At 41.4% G+C, this 20,907-nt stretch overlaps 1 protein-coding gene across 1 annotated transcript in view; it reads right to left on the bottom strand.

The window, feature by feature from the left end:
- Positions 1-2,442: 2,442 nt before the first annotated feature.
- IQCJ (IQ motif containing J) overlaps positions 2,443-20,907 on the bottom strand; it is a 118,421-nt gene continuing 99,956 nt past the window's right edge. The window contains exon 4 of the mRNA XM_066602935.1: positions 2,443-2,641. Within this exon, the coding sequence (XP_066459032.1) occupies positions 2,443-2,641 (199 nt within the window). The remainder of the gene's footprint in view (positions 2,642-20,907) is intronic.

Genomic DNA, 20,907 nt, shown 5'->3' with positions numbered 1-20,907 from the left:
TAGGGCAAGTCGTATTTTCTTCTTTTACAATTAATCAAAAATCAAGATAGTGAAGATGAAACCACTGAAATCCATCGAAATCAGTGGTTTCGTTTTGTCCCATTTTGTGGCCATGATTATCACGGCTGCATAGGGGACAAAAACACGTTCATCTGAAACTGCCCTGATAGATGAGGATCTTGAATGGATGACATTCCTGTATTAACTAAAAATTTCCAAATAGGGTATTTGACAATTAGGTTTCTAAAAAAAAAAAAAAAAAACAACCTCTGTATATTCAACAATTTATATAAAAATCAACATTTCGCAAAACAACAACTCTCAATATCTCTGACTATCTGGACATATTAAATGCACAGCAATCATGTCAAAACGTCAAACAATTATTAAAACTAAAATAAGAATTTTTCTGCATAAAAGTACAATTAAAAAGATTACCAGAACACAGGATATTATAAACCAAATTATATACTGCCACTACAGTAAAGTACTATAATAAGCCTCTAAATACTATTACTGCAGTATATTTGGTAGATAGGCTATATAACCCACTTGACTCCCACCCAAGTTGGTTTTAGATCTATCTATTGATCTAGAGTTTTCTTACTTCTCTAATCCATTAGTGACCACCAATATGACTTTTCACAGTGGTCATTAAGGAGGCCTCACAGGCGTTTTTGTACAGCGTTTAGTGCTGCCTTTTAGCGCTGAGCTAAACGCTGTACAACGCTCAAATTCATTTCAATGGGGCTGTTCACACAAGCGTCAAAACGCAGCGTCAAAACTTTGGGCTTTGACAGAGATGCATGTTCTATCTTTGGCCATTTTAAGCTGTGCATCGCCCATTGAAATTGGCAGCGGTTTTAGCGCTGTGAAAAATGTGGCACAACTTGGTACCACATTTTTGACAGCGCTAAATGCAAGCACTAGCTGCATGCCCTTAAAAATATAAATAAATAAAACTCGCCTAGCTGGCACTGTCCGGGTCCCTGCCGCTGCTCTCTGGACGGCTTTCAGGAACTTGTCATTGCCAACAAAGCATTTTTTGCCAGTGACAGGGTTTGGTTCATCGAGTGCTGGCTTTGATTGGCTGAGCCGACTGGCTCAGCCAATTAGAGCAATCTCTTGCTGGAGGTGTGGTCTTTCAAACCCCATAACTAGCCAAAGATGCTTTGTCGGCGATGACAAGCTCCCAGAAGCATGCCCAGAGCTCCGGAGAGCAATGGCAAGGACCCAGACGGTGCCTGCTAGGTGAGTATCGATTTTTTTTTTCTTTAAGGTAGTGCAGCGCTTGCATTTAGTGCTGTCAAAAACGTGGTAGCAAGCGGTGCTACGATTTCAGCAGCGCTGAAACCGCTGCCCACTCATTTCAATGGGCAACACAGGACTGAAAACGACCAAACACAGAACATGCATTGCTGCCAAAGCTGTGCTGAAAATGCAGCCAAAACGTTGTCAGAAATGCATGACAGTGCTGCTGAAACCGCGGTAAACGCAACTTTGATAAATGCTGCATTTCTGCAAACGCCTGTGTGAGGGAGGCCTTAGACCAGACTACTCTCTATCTATCTCCTTTTTATTCCAGAACGCAATATTGTTGAAGGAGTTTTTCCAGATAATTTTCTCTATGACCTATTCTCAATAGTTGATTGGCTGGGGTCCACCTGTCAGGACCCTGACTGATCAAATGTTCTGGTGCCCCCTGTAACCAGCAAAACACGCAGAGTACGGAGCAGAAGCAGATCACTACGACCTCTGTAGTGGCTGGTGCTAGTAACTACAGGCGCAGCTCCTATTAAAATCAATGAGAGCTGTGCTTGCAATTACCAGCACCAGCCACTACACAGGGGTCAGAGTGATCTGCTTCCGCTCAGTCCTCTGTGTGTTTTGCTGGTGACAGCAGGTGGCTGTACAGCTGATCAGCCAGGGTTACAAGCAGTGGACTGCAGATGATCATCTATCAAAGACCTATTCTGAGGATAGGTTATCAAAAAAATTGCCTTGACAGCCCGTTTAATATACAAGTCCCAAAGTGAAAACAGTTCAGATCTGGATCACAATAGGGAATATTTATTTATACTTTTATTGCTGACCCTATTAGGTAACCGATTCTCAAAACAAGTTCTCCCAATGTCCACTGCGGGTAAAAGATATTATTCAAATCCGCAAAGTACAACTGGAGTTCTCCAACAGAGTGCGTCAAGTGAAGAAATATAGTGCTCATTACACTGCTATTCCAACTAGATATTCCTGATTAATAGTTCTTAACTTTTATGATAGCCGTCTGTAGACCTGTACTTTAATCCAGTCAAGCCCTTCAATAAAAGCTTGGGAGAAGCGAATGGATTCTTATGATTGGAGGCCCTCTGGTGGTATCGCTTCAGTATAACAGAATATACATTTTAGGAATAATAGAGGCACACATACAGGGGAACCACAATGTTAGCAATATCCATCATTAAAATGTCCATCTGTACTTACAGGAGTGCTGCCATCTGAAAATGTATTCATGCTGATAGAGCTGCTCATTTTGTCTGACGACATAGAAGATGGGGATGGACTGCGCTTCTCCATACAGTTTGTGTTCAATGTATTCAAGGAATCCTGACGCTGGAGGTAATCTCTCCATGCCCGTTGTATGCTAAATAGAATATATGTGCATAAGTTAATTACAATAATATACATAAGCATTACATTACTTGTTATCATGTCAAAACAGCTATTTTCACAAATATCAGCAAATGTGTGGGAAAGTAAACATTCGAAAGATGTTTACTTCCGTAAGAGTCTATGCAGCCGCCGGCGGCATAAAAGCGCCCGGCCAAAATACTCTATCTTAGCCGGCCAGGTGCTTTTACGCCACGGAAATACGCCCATGTGCACTGATGCATTATAAACCAATGCATCAGAGGGGCAGCGTATATCGTCCGGGGCGTGCAAACCTGGCCGATATATGCCTGTGTGAATCCAGCCTGAAAGTGTACAACTGGTAGAAAAAAAGAAATACTTTACATTACTCTAGTATATCAGTATTGTTGCAAAGCTATTCCCTTTATAACTAATCTATTTGTGCTGCTTTTTCCTAATTCACTAACAGAGTTGATATCATTGTCTGCCATATGAAGGACTCATTTGAGCTGCAGCCAGGTTATGGCCACTTTCTCTACAAGCCTGCTAGCTGATATTAGACTTTTCTTTCCTCTCTTGCCCCTCTTTGTAATTAGTGCACTGCTTTGGATGCACATCTATAGCATAGCCACACCTGACTGAGAGTGACAGAGGGAAGGGGTGGGGATGGCAGCCTGCTTCAATCAGTGCTGATGCTGCAGAAATAACAGGACTTTATTAGCAAGTTCCCTCTACCAACATACAGGCAGTTTGTAATCCCCTGATTGAGCAAGACGTTTATTTTATTTAGATCCCTAATTATCCATATATATGCCCCAAGAGCTAACATCAAAGGGGGGAGATAAAGGGCTTTAGTAATTCATGTCACTTCCTACTCTTGCCCATACTGAAATAAATGAAGAGTGTAACCTAATAATCGATATACTATATACTGTAGCCTTTAGTATTCAATTCTAAAATGGAAACATTTAGCTTTAAGTTAGCATTTAGACAGAGGTGCATATCCTAATACTTTTTTTAGTGGATTACTGGTAGTATGCTTTCAAAGCTCCTATCACAGACTTTTTAGTTATATTCAGTGTTAAACTATAATATTCTTGGTTGAAAGAAGGATTCAATTCTATAATGTCATCAGGATATAACAGGTATGGCTATCTATCAACAAGTCCATGGGGGTGGAACTTGTATAATTGTTCAGTGAGGACTTTGACCAGTCAAGTGCAGCTCAGACCATTCTGACAGACCAGTCAATTGTCAGCAAGAATTCCCCATTAAGGCTGCATTCAGACGACCGTATATCAGCCGTGTTTTCACGCCCAGCCGATATACAGCGTCTCTTTCTGCAGGGGGAGGAGGCTGAAAGAGTCGGGAGCAGTGCTCTGAGCTCCCGCCCCCTCTCTGCCTCCTCTCCACCAGCCGATATACGGTCGTCTGAATGCACCCTAGAGGTGTATTCCTGAGACTGGGCAAAATTTCCCAAACATTTCTACTTATTGCCATTATTCCAAACACCATCTAAATCGTCAAACTGGACTACAGATTTTTTTTTTTCAAACCGGCAATCTGCTTTCCAGATTGTTATTTAAATAATGACCGCCAGGGAATGCAAAAACTACATCTCCCACAATGCCCCATGATGAGCGCACATTCACAACTGTACAAAATGTGTCATCACAGAATTTGAATACAATGTGCCATTGGACACCAATGGAGAACTAAGCAGGTGAGAAACTGCAGGTAAAGCAATACCTTTGGAGCTTTGTAAAACAAGTTCTAACATTACATTGTAAAATTACATGTTATCGCAGATAACTTTCGCTTTGAAGCACCGGAAAACCCATTTAAATATCTGAAAGCCATAAAGGATATTTTTCTAAGTTCCTTTAATCCTAACATTAGTGTTTTTTTCCCTTTGCATTTCGCCCTTTTAAGCATTTATTAAATGGGGTAGTCACATTATAATGAACTAGATCACCCAATATTCCCATCCATCATTAGGTGTTATATTGCAACAAGCCACACTGTAATTCCCAAGATAAAGTGAATGAAATAACAACAATTAGGGCAGCAATCGCACATGCTGGTTAGTCATTTGTTCAGATCGATAAATGTAAAGTATATCCAATAAGAAAAAGAGAATCTTCATCAACAACCCGTGGACAAGAACAATTAAGAACTGAACGATTCATCATTTCCTTGAGGCAACGGTTTCAGTGCCCAGTGAGCTATTTACCCAGATATGAGAGGAGAGCATGTTTCTCCATGGGAAGCAAATGGGATAATAAATAGCCATAAGCTTTAGCTATTAAAGACAGGCGGGACAGACATAGAAAGTAATGTCAAGGCAGTATGACAACTGTATTAAGTAGATATACATATGCTATTTCAGTGTATTGCAATGGTATGAGTGTTGGTGGGTCCAGACATCCTGAACATACACTAAGGTGTTCTGGTGCTGAGTCCAGAGAATCCAGCCAACGAATTGCACCACTGTATTATATCATCATTGGGACATCGCTGTGTCCTTGCAGCCTTTGAAAACATTAGGGAGTGAGTCTACCTTATTGTTGCAGTTTACAAAATTTGGTTGCTGTTGAGAACAAAGCTAGCTTCTCTCTCAGGACTTCTTCACATCACCATTTGCAGCCTCCATTCCCAAATGCCATTAAAATCCAGAACCATATAGTGCAGCATGCTGTGCTATTTCATCTGAGGTTTTTCAAAAAAAACTGAATGGACTCCATTATAGTCAATGGGGTCCATTCCGCACCGTTCAATGCTTTCATTCCAAATTTGTTCGCCCAGGGAACTTCACCTTCCTGCACTCATAATGGAGAAGAAAAATGAAAACTCCCAACAGTAATGTGAACGAGGCCTTAAATAGTTTTAATAAATGTCTGTAAATGCTTTTAAAGTATACCAAAGTGTTTTCGTCTGTGTATGTACCATTCTAGGAATGAAATAAGAATACAAAATCATAGGGGTTATGTGGTTATCATAGGGGGTTGTGACCTACTCCAGAGCGCCATCTCTGAGCCAGAATTGAGAGCCAATCTGCAATCCATTTATTATATGTACAGTGCTTTTTCCTCATGACTGTCAGTGGCCGCTGCAGGAGCAATGTCTGGTTGGCTGTAGCTTCAGGTGTTCCTTGATCACCAGGTTGCCAGGTGCTATTTGAATGGGCTATCTCAGATAAGACACTGTAAGGGCTTATTCACACGGGTGTATATCGGCTGGGTCTTTTAATGCCCGGTCGATATACGCTGCCCCTCTGATGCATTGGCTTACAATGCATCAGTGCACAGGGGTGTATTCCCGTGGCATAAAAGCGCCCAACTGGGTGCTTTCACGTCGGTGGTGGCAGCTGCATAGATTCCTATGGGAGCTTATGCTAGCTGCCGGAGAAGGGAGGTGCGAGGGAGTTCAGCAGCGTGACTGCTAAACTCTCTCCCCCTCTTCTTCTCCTCTCCGCCCCTTTCTGCTGTTTGCAATGGGAGGGGAAGCGGGGCCCCCTCCTATTGCTGGCTGCAGACAAAAGGTGGGGAGGGGGCGGCCATCTTCACCAAGTGAGTAAGAAGTCACCGGAGCACGGGGATTCAGGTAAGCGCTGTCCGGTGATCTTTTTTAACCCCTGCATCGGGGTTGTCTCGCGCCGAACGGGGGGGGGGTTGAAAAAAAAAAAAAAACCGTTTCGGCGCGGGACAACCCCTTTAAGGCTGCATTTACATGAACGTATATCGGCTCGGTTTTCACGGCGAGCCAATATACGTCGTCCTCATGTGCAGGGGGGGGGGGGAGGATGGAAGAGCCAGGAGCAGGAACTGAGCTCCCGCCCCCTCTCTGCCTCCTCTCCGCCCCTCTGCACTATTTGCAATGAAAGGAGGCAGGGCGGAGGTGCTGCTAAGTTCCGAGAATTACCCCCACCCCCGTCCCGCCTCTCCCCATTGCAAATAGTGCAGAGGGGCGGAGAGGAGGCAGAGAGGGGGCGGGAGCTCAGTTCCTGCTCCTGGGCTCTTCCAGCCTCCCCCCCCTGCACATGAGGACAACGTATATCGGCTCGGCGTGAAAACTGACCCGATATACGTTCGTGGGAATGCACCCTAAGATGACAGATTTTCACAGCTGATCTCAGTCATTGCAATGCAATGAGTGAAATCCTATGTGAAGATCTGCAAAAAAGTCATGTGCAGATTCTGTTGCAGATTTTTTTATGGTGCTCATATTCCAAAAATAGGAGTAATTCTAGATTCATCGAATAAACTTTTTTCCCTACAGAGCTAAATAAGTATTAAGGCCGTCTGTCCACGGTCGGGGAGGATTCTCGCAAGCGGATTTCCACTTTCGGAAATCATTTAGAGTCACTGTGATTTTCCGCGATTAACCTATCATTATGATAGAGAGATATTCCATGACAATTACTTCACTAGTGATAAATGAATGCCTTAAAACAGGGTCCACATACAGTTTGTACTCATGGATCCTCTTTTCTCTGTGTTTCCTGTATCATAGGTCAACTTCATGTGCAGCTGATGACCTCTAGGCATTGTTATAGAATATGGAGCTGAAATTCTGAGATGTAACATACCAGGATTTGCAAATATGGAAGATGGAACAATACCTCTGCAGCGCCACCTATTGGATGGCAGCATTCCTTCAAATCAATGTCAGACCCTTTAAACAAGTCTTTAAAATAATGACTGGGAATTGAAAATGAAGCCAGAACCCATACACAGACAGCTGTTTCATTTTTTTCTCCCCTCATCAGTGTGCAGTACGATACTAGCTTGGATAGTGAGAGTCCTATGATGTCGGTCGGGAAGGGTATCGTCTCTCCTTAAGGAGAGCACCTAGAAGGTGTGTGGAGACACCTAGAAGGTGAATGAGGAGACTTATAATGCCATGCATGCTCCTCTGGGAAATATATGCAAATAAGGATGATGGAACAATACCTCTCCAGCGCCACCTATTGGATGTATTGTTCCATCTTCCTTATTTGCATATATTTCCTAGAAGAGCATGCATGGCCTTGTAAGTCTCCTTACTCACCTCCTAGGTGTCTCCACACACCTTCTAGGTGCTCTCCTTAAGGAGAGACAATACCTCTCCCATTCCTGGATTTGTCACGCAGATGTTTTGGACTGCATTAGTCATGCGTTATTATAACCACTGAGTTATGATTATGTTTAAGATTTATCAGCAATTTAATATAAAACTTCTGTATATTTATTGTGCTATTGGATGATAAATTGTCTTCAATAAGAAATTCCGTTCTGGTATACCAATCCATAGTCATTGTTTACTTTGGTCATATTTGGTCCTGTCTGTACACCACTCAGCCTACACACTCTGATCCACTAACACACACAGACTAAACACCTTTCTAATACAAACCTCACATGCTCGCCTACAGGACTTCACCAGAGCAGCACCCATCCTCTTGAACGCTCTACCCCAAGGCATCCGGACAATTCCCGATGCACAAAATTTCAGATGTACCTTAAAAACTCACCTCTTCAGGGAGGCATACCCAATCTCCTGACCTAGACCCCGCCACTCCCTATGGCATCCCAAACCTTCCACCCTGCTTATCGCATTTGACCTTTACCCCTACTCCTCCTTACCGCTCCACCCCGTTTACTTTCTAATAACTGATTTCCACATGTAATTCCCATACTGCCTGTGTTCCCCCATGCCTTATTCCGCCCCTACCCACCCCTTGTACCTCCTGTACCACCCCTTCCTCTGTTTGTTTCAAACTGATTGTATATCACATGTAATTGTTGTATTGTCTGTGTTTCTCCCATGCTTGAAAGCGCTGCGGAATAAGTTGGCGCTACACAAATAAAGATTATTGTTATTAGTATTATATTAGAATAGATGGCTCCATTGCTGAAAGTCAACAGTGCTAACACTCAAGATAACCTACAAAGTAATCACAGATGGAATTTTGAAACACTAAGCCCCCCCCCCCCCCTTCCTAATTATATCCAGCCCTCTCCTATCATTCCTTCAAGCATAGTACAAAAACACTGCAGGAAAACTGATGTTATCTATGGGGTCAGTTTTGTGTGCAGTGGCATTAGCAGTGATGTTGGACATCTACTCGAGCCGGTCTGAAAAACAGTGCATTCAATGTTTTTCTGTCAAGTTATGGATGCTGGACATAAAAATACATAACCTTCTTATCAATTTTGTCTGTCTTAAGGAATAAAACACCTTAGACTAGTGGTGGTAAACCTATGGCACTCGTGCCAGAGTGGGTACTCCGAGCTCTGTCTGAGGGCACATGCACCATATGTTAAAAGTATTATTAGAATAAGGTGACTAGACATCACCATTTAGGTGGGAAAGTCCCGCTTTGGGACCCTGTGTCCCGCTTTTGTTTTGGGACCTTGGGTCACCGTGAAAGTGATTACCAGTCGGCGTGCCACAGCTCCCCGGCTGGTAATCACTCAGTGGCACTGCTACGGGTGCACAAATTGATATCTGTGTGCACCCAAGTTCTTCCTCCCCTGACCTCTACTCCTTGGTTCCACAGGAGAAGAGCAGAAGGAAGGAGGCGTCCAAGCACACACATTTCTGCCCACAGCAGTGCCAAGGAGAGGAGCAGCGGCACTTTGAAGACATGGAAGAGGTAAGCATATCAGTCTCAAGGGGTGCTATTATTACTGGGGTTACTATGGGGGGCACTATTACTATTGGAGCTGATTCAGGAGACACTATTAGTAATAGTTTCTCCTATATTGTCCCCAGTTATAATAATATTACTACTGAAGTCAATATAGAGGTCACAATTACTACTGGGGCGAACATAGGGGACACTATTACTAATGAGGCTACTGTGGAGGTCACTATTACTTCTAGGGCCGACATAGGGGACATTATTAGTACTGAGTCCATTGTGGGGGTCACTATTACTACTGGGGCCGATATAGGAGATACTATTACTTCTGAGGCTACTCTACAAGTGGCAGCATACCTCAAACTGACTTGGGCTGCTTTCACATGACCATGAAAATCGCATAAGATTTGTACGTTGCAAGACGCACAAATGTTGCACAAATATGAATTCTTTTGAATTGAGTTGTGGGGAAAAATTGCAGCATGTCCTGTCTTTGGGCGTTCCCTCAGAACTAGAGTTGAGCAAACGTACTCTGTCGAGCTTGATGGTCGTTCGAGTATTACCGTTCTCAATAGTGCTCGTTACTCGAACGAGCATCAAGCCGTTTTCGACCCTCGCCCCAGTTTTTTGCTCCTCCCCGCTGTAACATGCCTGTTTTGGCCCCTCCCCGCCGCGACACAGTGCGTGTCATTTGCAAATTTTTTGTCTGGCAGGCAGGGGGAGAGAGAGAGAGGTTCGTTACTCGAGTAGAGCTCTCGAATTTTACGAAAAGCTCGACTCGAACAATGCGGACTCGAGCATTTGGGTGCACGCTCATCTCTACTCAGAACGCATCGCTCATTGTTTTCAATGGGGCCGGCAAAGTATCGCATGGCATGCAATATGCATGCAAGTGTGATTCAAAGTTTCAAATTGAAAGTAAAAGGAAACACTTGCCGATCCTCTGATCGCAACCTCAAAGTGACGGGAGGTGGGTTTTTTCTTTTTACAGATATTTTTATGAGCCCGATATTGCACTTGGCCTCACTATTCAGGTTAAATTGCTGTGTTGGCACTGTGCGATAAATAAGTGAGTTTTGGGTTGCAGTTTAGGCACTTGATCTCTAAAAGGTTCGCCATCAGTGCCTTAGATGGACATAATTGATATCCAGGAGCCTTGTGTGGTGCAGAGTGTAAGCTCTTGCCTATGACCTGAAGGTTGCAAGTTCAATTCCCACATGATTCAGGTAGCCAGCTCAAGGTTGACTCAGCCTTCCATCCTTCCGAGGTTGGTAAAATGAGAACCCAGCTTGGTGGGGGGTAATAAATAATAATTACCTGAAAGCGTTACGGAATAAGTTGGTGCTATACAAAATAACAAGATTAACAAAAATTAGATTAAAGAAAATTTTTTTTTTTTTTTAAGGTGAACTCAACCTATATGGAGTAGCACAAGCGCTGGCTCCAAAGGTTTGTGCTTTCTAGATGTGCATAATTGAAATGAATTCTCTGCTTCTTTGATGTCAATCTCTCACTGTAAATTCATTCATTCATTCATACATTTATTTTATACTTAGATAATTTTTTTTGTATTTTTGCTTTGGTAAGTATAATTGTAATGTTTCCTAACTAATAGAGAGTGCCACAATTAGTTTTTTCTACTTATGAGTGCAGAAAAAGTAGACTGCAGTAAACCCTTCCAATGTTCACCAGAGGGCAGCCTTTACATGTGTAACAGGCACCCTAAATACGGAAATACAGAAAAAGAACATCTATACTGTATATAAAGTGTTTCTCCTATGAAGTTACGATATTTCATACATTTCATGATATAAAGTAATACTTTATCTAAAGTTGGCTGGATGATTGGGATGCCTGAGGAGGAATATCAAAACTCCAAATGCAAAACCTGGAATGGAACCCCACTTAATTATACCAACTCAAGAAGTGATGACATATCACTAGTATACCACCACTTAGCGATCTGTGGGGTCAGGCCCCTGGCGATCCGAAGAATGAAGGGGCGCTGTGGGTAGAAAGTTTTCTGCTACAGCACAACCCCATTCACTTAAAAACAGTGATGGGGATACAACACTAAATCAGTGTTATCGCCACTTCACTCCCAGGATCAGTAGGGCTCAATAAGGTTGGATCCTCGCAGGACCAAAGTGATTGCATATCCTATTGATATCACATGAAGATATGGGATATCACAGGTTCTCTTCTGCACAGTCTTCTACTTTATCTGTTTCTTTTCTCTTTTACTAATTCTCTCTAGTCTTAATTTACTGTTTTCCTGTGTCTCTCCTTTTCCCGCAGTCAGGCTTTCACCCTTGCCCTCCATTCTCCAGGTGTTTGCATCTTCCAGCAACAGTCCTTCACCTTCAGCACTCCCTCTCAGCTGCTGGCCTTTATAGCAGCTGCTATGCCTGATACAGACACAGTTGGTGCACACAGTAGGATACACTGGGTAAGTACGTTTCAAAGTATAGTCAAGAACACCGGCACATAAAGAAAAATATATTACCTTACTTCAGTTAATGACTATTACCCTAGGACCTACTGTATTAAATAGCACTTTTAGTTGCAAACGTAATGACTGTTTAAAGGGAACCTGTTATCTCTGAACAGCACCATAAATTAAAGGGGTTGTCCCGCGCCGAAACGGGTTTTTTTTTTTTTCAACCCCCCCCCCCGTTCGGCGCGAGACAACCCCGATGCAGGGAAGTAAAGGAAGCTTACCGGAGCGCTTACCTTAATCCCCGCGCTCCGGTGACTTCTATACTTACCTGTGAAGATGGCCGCCGGGAACCTCTTGCTCCGTGGACCGCAGCTCTTCTGTGCGGTCCACTGCCGATTCCAGCCTCCTGATTGGCTGGAATCGGCACGTGACGGGGCGGAGCTACACGGAGCCGCTCTCTGGCACGAGCGGCTCCATAGAAGACTGCTGAAGACCCGGACTGCGCAAGCGCGGCTAATTTGGCCATCGGAGGCCAAAAATTAGTCGGCACCATGGAGACGAGGACGCTAGCAACGGAGCAGGTAAGTAAAAAACTTTTTATAACTTCTGTATGGCTCATAATTAATGCACAATGTATATTACAAAGTGCATTATTATGGCCATACAGAAGTGTATAACCCCACTTGCTGCCTCGGGACAACCCCTTTAAGTTAGTGAGGGGGGGGGGTGAGGGGGGGTGGGAGTCAGGGGATGTATTTGTTTACACTTGCCCACTCTCCCACTCCCATAGTGTTCCCTGGTAAAGTCCACACATAGCACAAAAAGCTGACTCTTTTCAGTGTTCCGTGTGCATGCTCTCCCATAGACTTCTACAATGTTACAAATTTACAATGACTCAGAAAAGGTGATTGAGAATAATGTAACCCTTGGCCATTTTAAAGAAAGCCTGTCGGTTTGAACATGCTGTCCAAACTGCAGACAGCATGTTATAGAGCAGATACATTTTTTCAGGAGCTCAGAGAGATAGCTTCATTGGAGACAGCTCAGTAGGAGCTGAGAGGGCTGCGGCCCTGGGGGTCTGGTGTGGAGTGGGCTGTGACTGCCGCGAGCATGACAGGGGCAGAAGACCCTTATGCTGACACAAGCTGATGACACTACTGATGATGATATGGAATTTGATATATGCAGTGATACATTGAGGCATTTGGTTGATAGGATGGAAGATCCCGTATTAGTCAGCAGCCAGAAGGCCAGGTTATTATATTGGCATGTGCACTGTGATGTCTGTTACCGCAGTGTGAATACTGATGAACTGCTGAAATAAAAGGCAGGTGAACCAGATTTCTACAAAAAATTACATTGTGAATGTCACCAACCTCATGAAAGAAAGACGGCGGTCCCAGAGTGAATAACCCCAAAGTTAGCACTATATATATATATATATATATATAATGTGCCTTGGGTTAAGAGTTTAAGTCATTCCATGATGAACCGCTTAACCCAAAACACTTGTATGTCAAAACCAGTTTCCCCATGGGAATTCCCGACGCGGAACAGCAGGGGATTCTTTCTTCCCGAGGAGTGTTCAGTAATGAGACGACTCCCCGTGTGGAATGTGAAGCAGGCTTGTAACCCGAGTTTTTGCTCTTACATCAGAGCAAAAATTCAGGAGATAGCCTGCTCACAAGTCAAGAAGCTCACAAGCTGAGGCACTGGCAAGCCAAGTTATCACTGTATAAGCGAAACCTGTGTAAGGAGCACCAGACTTCAGGTTTGCTATCATATATGTGGCTATTGTATTTATTGGCTATATGATATAATTTAATTTTCTTTGTGTTTAACTTTAATAAGACACATTGTTTTCTCTCTAAGTACTATTGCACTTGCACTTTATTATTGACTTTAGTATGACAGTTTTTTCTACTAATATATGTCTTTTGGTAGCTATTTTTTTCTATTTGCACTTTGTTAATATATGCTTACCTGTAGTCTGCTTGTATTATGGCTTTATACCTTCCTGGTTATTTTTAAAATAGTTTTCTAATAAAGAATGTCTTGTTGTTTGATAATGATTAGCTGGGCTGTGATTCTTGTTTACGTGTGGATGTACAAATGATTAGAACTGTGGTGTGATTAGATGAATGGTCTTGCCACCTGAGGTCCTAAAGGAGCTACTTGTTTGTAGTGGACCTCTTTTTCCGCTTGTTGCCCACTAGACGCCTCTACGATGCAATTGAAAAGATTTCATCCAGTTAACAGAGTCTGAGAGGGACGCATTATTGGAGTGGGAGAAGCTGGATGGTCATATTGACGAATGGTCACCATCTGGGCCGTTCTGACTAGACTGTTAGGAGGCGTTAGTACCAGTGGATGCATGAGGGCTTGAGAAGGGAGACAAAAGGGAGAGAGACTTATATATATGTGCTGCTGAAGTTAATAGTGAGTTACTTACTGTTGCACAGCTGCTCCAATCACACTTACAGTGCTCAGTACTGCTGTATAATGTCTTCTATGCTATTATTTATGAGTGTGCTACAGAGAACACAATCTGCTCCTTTCTCCATATGTAGTATATGGGAGACATCATAAACACAGTCTCCACTCATCAGTTCAGAGAGAACTTAAAATCAGATCTACATCCTATAGAGGGGAAAACTGTTGAAAACTGGATGATACAAGTCATATTATAATGACCATAAAACGTGCCATGCCTCACGTACATACACCTTATTCTGAAAAGCCACCTGAAAGTGAGGTTATGCTTTAATAAGTATCCCTTATACTATATGGTACTAATCTGTAAAAACTACCACGTGACATTACTTAATGTGTGGACAGTACTCTCTGTGGTTCTTGAGCTTTACTATGTGACATTGCTCAAAGTGGGGCAGCTTTCACATTTTTTCTAAGTGGTGTAAAGAAAAACAGTTTATTGGGCATAAAAAAAATGCTGACGATCATGATGCTGGTGATTATGTTCTGTTATCTCCATAGATAACGCTAGTACTGTAAAAACGTTTAAATACAGCAGTATACCTTCACACACATCTACAGTCTCATTTATTTGACTGCATGTGCATATCGTATTTAATTCATTTTCAGCAGAGTCGTATAAACCGAGAAACACAATTATGTAAAAGAGAACAATTTCTTGTTATTGGTCTGGTTGAACAACAAAGTAGATAAGAGCTGAACAAAACAATCTAAACAAGTCATTTATGGCCATCTTCACTTTAGAACAATTCTATCTCCAGGAATTGATTTCAGAACATGATTCACTACTGGGGAAACACAATATCAATATGTGTTTAGAAGAGATAAACAAAGTGGAAACTTTTAAATACCTTCAATGATCTAAAGTTTCGAAATTTTATTGTACTATAAGAAAGCTGATAACTAGAGAGGCTCATTACATTAGGAACCCTTTAGGGAATTTCAGAAAGTAATAATTAGCTGAAATTGGCTTGAATTGCATGAAGCTTACTAGTAAATTATGCAAAGTGCAACTCCACTTAAAAAGTAAAGAGTTACAGAGCTACTAGGAAGAAAGAATGCCAAGCCAAGTTATTGGTAGTGCCACCATATTGGTGCAGAAGGTGACACAAACCTGTTTCTCCACTAAACAATGATTTCCATTTCCTTTTTTTTGCTACAGTAATGACAGCATGCCCACAATTCTGCATAGATTTCAACCAATATTAAATCTGACATCCTGTGCCCTCAGTGCTCCCTGATTTTCACTTAATGGCTGAAGAAAAACATTACTTCAATAGACAAACTTTACCCTTTATTTAGCAAAAAATAAGGAAGCTGATGAGTAATGGCCTTCCTGGTTGTCACTTACGTCCTGATGCGCTTATTGCTAGACTGTACCTCCAACGCATTAGAAAGCTACCAAGGAAGCTAAATACATTCAAATAATATTCATTAGAGAATCTTATTCTCTAACCATGTTAGGCGATTTCTGCTGTCCTATCTGAGAGGAGGATATGATAAAGGGAAAGATGCTGAGCTCCATAATACACAGCTTTATATCATTTGGAGCAGAAGTAAAAAAAAAACAGAATAAATCCTGACAAGACTCCTATGAGAGACAGCGAGAGTCCTGATTATCTGGTTCACATGAGATGATGGCCAGTCTTCTCTGTATATGTACATACTGATACAAAGAAAGCTGGCAATCACTGTATGTGGGCAGAGCTGTCTCTCCTCGGTGTCCTGTTAGGATATCACATTATCGTTTAGAATTATTTTTCCTGCATCGTTATGGGAGCGAAAAATGGAATCCTCTGGTGAATGGATCCATCTTATGACGGAACCAAACGGTGCCAAACAGACCCCGTTGACTATAATAGCGTTTGTGTGGCAAATAGATCCCACTGACAATAATGGGGTTCGTTTGGTTTCCATCCGGTCGTCCTTCATTTTAAGGATAAAATACTTCCTGCATTTTAATAGAATTCAGCCACGAAGTCTGTGAATGAAACTCCAAATGCTGATAAGAAAATAAATAAATTTTGTTATACGCTCGCCACTACAGAACGTATTAGCGCATGAACTAGTGATTTTTTTTACTATTCTAACTCTGCGCTATTACGCAGAAAGAAAGACTTACATGCAAGAAAGATAGGTCCTATGTGCAAGAAAGATAGGGCAAGTCCTAGCTAGACCCACTAGTCATTGGTTTTGTTTCGTCCTGTTTTGCGGTCATGATTTTCATGACCGCAAAATGGGACAAAATCAAAGTAGTCTGAAGAAGCCTTTAGGGCTAGTTTCAAATGAGTGTATTTTAGTTATGTATTTAGCCTGTGTTTTGTGGACTGTGATATGGAGCTATTGTAAATCTATTTATCTATTCCCATGGCCATATTTTTCATGGCTATTTTTAAAAACTCAGCATGACCTATGTATTATGTTTTTGCCCTGATATTGCTATTATTTTCTATGCACTAGGTGTATCTTATCTCTAGTCCCTGCTCATAGGTCTGTCTGTATCACAGTGCCTTGCTCCAGTACCTCTATCCATTGGGGTGAGCTGCCAACCACACCAGTTCTGGTTCAAGCCAAGCCGGCTGGTTGACACGCTGGGCCCACATTCGCCGCCTGTAACACAGGCATTTCAGTAGAAATGTAAAATTACATGATGGCCATTCACACAATTGGCTATTTTGAAATACAAGGACAACTCAAAGTCCACCAGAATCTAAGCTGTTCTTACAGAGAGGCTTCACATCATGGCTTTATAGAGGGAGAATCCAAGCAGGAGAACCCAATCTATGATGTTCAAATGCACGAATACTTCATATGTTCAGGGACTGTGTTCTGCACACAACCCCTATAACACCTTTCCGAAGTGTGCCATACAAATACAGCACACAATGGGTGTGATTGTGGAGAACTGGCTTGGAAACCATCTTAATAGAATGCCTATTAAAATAAGGCATAATGCCATACCATAAGTAAAATAAAGATTTTAACAAAACCTAAAAAATATTAAAAGTTTTTTTTTTTAAACCCTCCTTTTTCAGTCATGGCATCAAAATAATAAAAAGTGTAAAAATTGGTATAGCTGTATCTGTAAAAGTTCAATTTATTAAAATATTATATTATTAATCTGGCATGGTAAACATTGTCAGAAAGAAATGCAATACAAAATTGCACTTTTTCTTCACCTCACCAAGAAAAAAATTAATAAAAAGTGAGCAAAAAGTTGTATGTACCCTGGTACTAGTTAAATGATAGCAATGAAAACTACAGGTCACCTTGCAAAAAACGAGCCCTCACACTGCTGTATACACTTAGGAATTAGGAAGTTATGGGGGTAAAAAGCAATAGTCTTAAAATAAGGTATTCTTAGCAGAAATACTCACAAAATACATAAGTTTAATTTTGCTGTAATCGTACTGACCCACATAATAAAGATGACATGTCATTCGTACTGTGCCAAGAACACTGTAAAAACAAAACCCTCCAAAAAATAGTGCAATTTCAATTTTGTTCTATTTCGCCCCACTTGGCTTTCTAATAAATTATATAGTACCACTGAAAAACACAACTTGTCTCATAAAAAGCAAGCCCTCATGTAGCTATAAAAAAAGCTATGATTTATTTGAAAGTGGAGACAAAAAAAAGGGCTGCAGCAGGAAAGCGTTAACCAAGCAGAATAATAATCAACATCATTAAAAACACATAATAAAAGTAAACAGATAACATAATATTCTGCATTTTTCCATCAATCACTGTAAACATTTTCTTGTTTAGTCTAAAAACCCCACTAAAATGCAGGTGCACACGGCATCAAAAAGACATATCTGTCTGGCTCAGGATAGGATCTCGATTTTCTCCAAGATCAATAAAGCTATAACAACACTAGCTGGTAATTCCTACAGAGAATGGAGTCTTCTGGAAGCAGAGGGAGTCTGAATCGCTGCCAGAATGGCTTGTCTGATACTGAAGCTGTCGCACGTGATGATTTCATTTTCATCATAAAGAAGTAAATTTGTCCTGCATCAACATTGTGCCCCAAGGGAACAAACTACAGTTAACCTTGTCATTTACTGGGAGATTAGAAACTGTATCAATATTCTATGCACTGACACCATTAAGAAATAATAAAGCCAGCAGCGTCTGGGATGCTTTTATCTATATTTTATTATTGTACTGTAAATCTCAGACTAATCCATCCACATGAATGACCACCGTGCTGGGCAGCAATACAATTCTCTTAAAAAATCATTTGGTGGAGTTATGTGAAGTAGGAGGCTGTTATTATATATGGGTTCTTGAAATATGTACCCATGTAATGAGCCTTGAAAAGGGAACATTTTATCTCACATACAGAATCCCCTCTCATCATGGGAAGGGAGGCCAGTTTATTGATTTGCTCTCTGATGGATTACTACTAATGGATAATGATGATGGAAAGGGGTTGTGGAAGTGATTTATCAGGGTCTAAACATTTCATTTAGAGTACAGGGCTGATTTTGGTGCTATTTTTTTATGTTGCCTCTGTTAGCTGTCACACTACAACTACATTGTGTTGTTACTATAAATCTCTAACGCTGATGTTTGTGGAAGAGAAGAAGGAAATGTGCAATTTCAAGGTTGGCATCACAATAGTTGCTAGTCCTATTATTTACACCTCTACTGTCTCAGCACTAATAATCTTAATTTGACAACTACTGTAAACATAAAGCAGTCTAAACAAGCAAACTACAAATATTCATACTGCAGGAATAACAATCACAATGGTTCACTGTTCAATGATTCTAATTAAATAATATGTCATTTGAAATTTAGGGTTTCATTTGTTAAATGCAATTTAGGGTTCTGTTCTGCTATGGTTTTGCTCAATGAAATGTGCAGTGTACGGTATACAAATATGCGCCCCTTGAGAAAATAAATAACCAATCATGCGTATAGGAACTAGTCGACTTGTATAAGCATTTTAGCATGTGGCGTCTGCTGTAGTCATGTGAAAAAGTCTGTGGCAAGAATGTGAATGAAGAAGCTTTGTCTGCCTTGCTCCCAGCAGACAGTCACAGCATGGTTGCAAGCACCAAGGAGCAGTTGTAAGTGCAATTCTGTGTTTTGGAAGCTAATGAAACACCTTTACTAATAGCCATTACCAAGAGTGCTAAATAAGTTTCTGAAGTCAATAGACAGCTATATACTGTCGAAGGACATCATGTATTTGATTAACATAGTTTTCATGAAGCTAGCAAATATACGAACCGGTTATAAATTATACAAGAAGTAGTAAAAAAAAAACAGATCTAGCGCTATATCTTTATACTGGTGTCCTATATTGAAATAACAAGAAATGATGTGTTGGAGCTGCAAAGCAGGATACCGAAATACATCAATGCATAGAGTTAAAAGAATTCCATCTTTATTGAAGCCACACAGGGGCTTGATGCCAACGTTTCGGCTGTCGCCGCAGCCTTTGTCAAGAAATAACAACAATGTACTTAAATAGGAAGTCATGGATGTGCTACATGATGGTATGGCACATGGATTTCAAATTGGGTTGTGACCCTTTATTATTTGTAAGAGAGAATGTAAAACCCAATTGCAAAGTTAGAGTAGCATCAGAGAAGGAGAAAGCCGCTTACCACGTCTCTATCAGGCCACTCTCACACATAGCATTGTTCAAAACACCGTGGTAATCGTGGTAAAAAGTGCATGTGTGAGAGTGGCCTAAGTCCCATGAGACTGCTGCTGTGACTGAAGTAAGGAAAGCGTCTTTAAGTGACCTCCTTCTGCTAAGATACATGCATGTAGCCGTGGTTGAACCAGTGTTTACTCCAGGCACTCTCAATGTGGATCGGTACCTGAATCTCCTGCAGATGATGGTTGATGACTGGATGATCTGACCCTATCATAGCAGAAGGAGGCCACTTTGAGTACGCTTTTCTTACTTCAGTCACAGCAGTGGATCCACAGGACTTAGAGAGACACAGAAGGCAGATATCTTCTTCTCACATGCTACTCTTCAACTTTGCAATAGGGTTTTACTCTCTCTCTCTCTTTTGCAGGGGCCACAATACAAAATTGAATTCCATGTTCCAGGGTCCCCAAGGATCCATGCCCCATACCACAGTGTAGGACATCCATGCCTTTCTATTGAAGCCTGAGGAAGAACCCTGAGTAGGTTGGAAAGCTCACTATACTTTCATGTATTTTTGTTAGCCATTAAAAAGGTATCATATCTACAAGATTACTTGGTTTTTCTTACTGAGAACAATCATTTTTCTATTCAAATCCACTATTGTTATTTCAATATATGAAACCAGTATAGAAAAAACACTACTACCTCAAATACTGTGGTAGTTGTGCTGACAGATGCTATAATATCTTGCTTGCTTATTCACATGTGACATAAGAAGAAATCATAATCAATATTGCCTCCTTTAACTCTGCTAGTGCTTATTATTCTAAAAAGCACAATCTATGGAATGGGGGGCAAGTAGAAAAATATGACCTCGGTCACATGAGCCTGACTGTGTGCTCAAGACCACAGCACGAGGAAGAGGAGCGTTGCTTGGTCATTTTTATCCAGTATCTTCATGTTGGACTTTGTTCCATATTACATGCAGAACACAGAAGGCTTTTTTACATGGGCAACAATTGGCCAGCTGTAACGAGCACACATGGCATATGATCTGGGCATCATGAGGAAGAACAATTGTTACATCAATTGTTCATTGCCATA

Source organism: Eleutherodactylus coqui, chromosome 1 (genome assembly GCF_035609145.1).
Source record: "Eleutherodactylus coqui strain aEleCoq1 chromosome 1, aEleCoq1.hap1, whole genome shotgun sequence".
Taxonomy (NCBI): Eukaryota; Metazoa; Chordata; class Amphibia; order Anura; family Eleutherodactylidae; genus Eleutherodactylus; species Eleutherodactylus coqui.
This window is presented reverse-complemented; position numbering and strand designations above follow the sequence as displayed.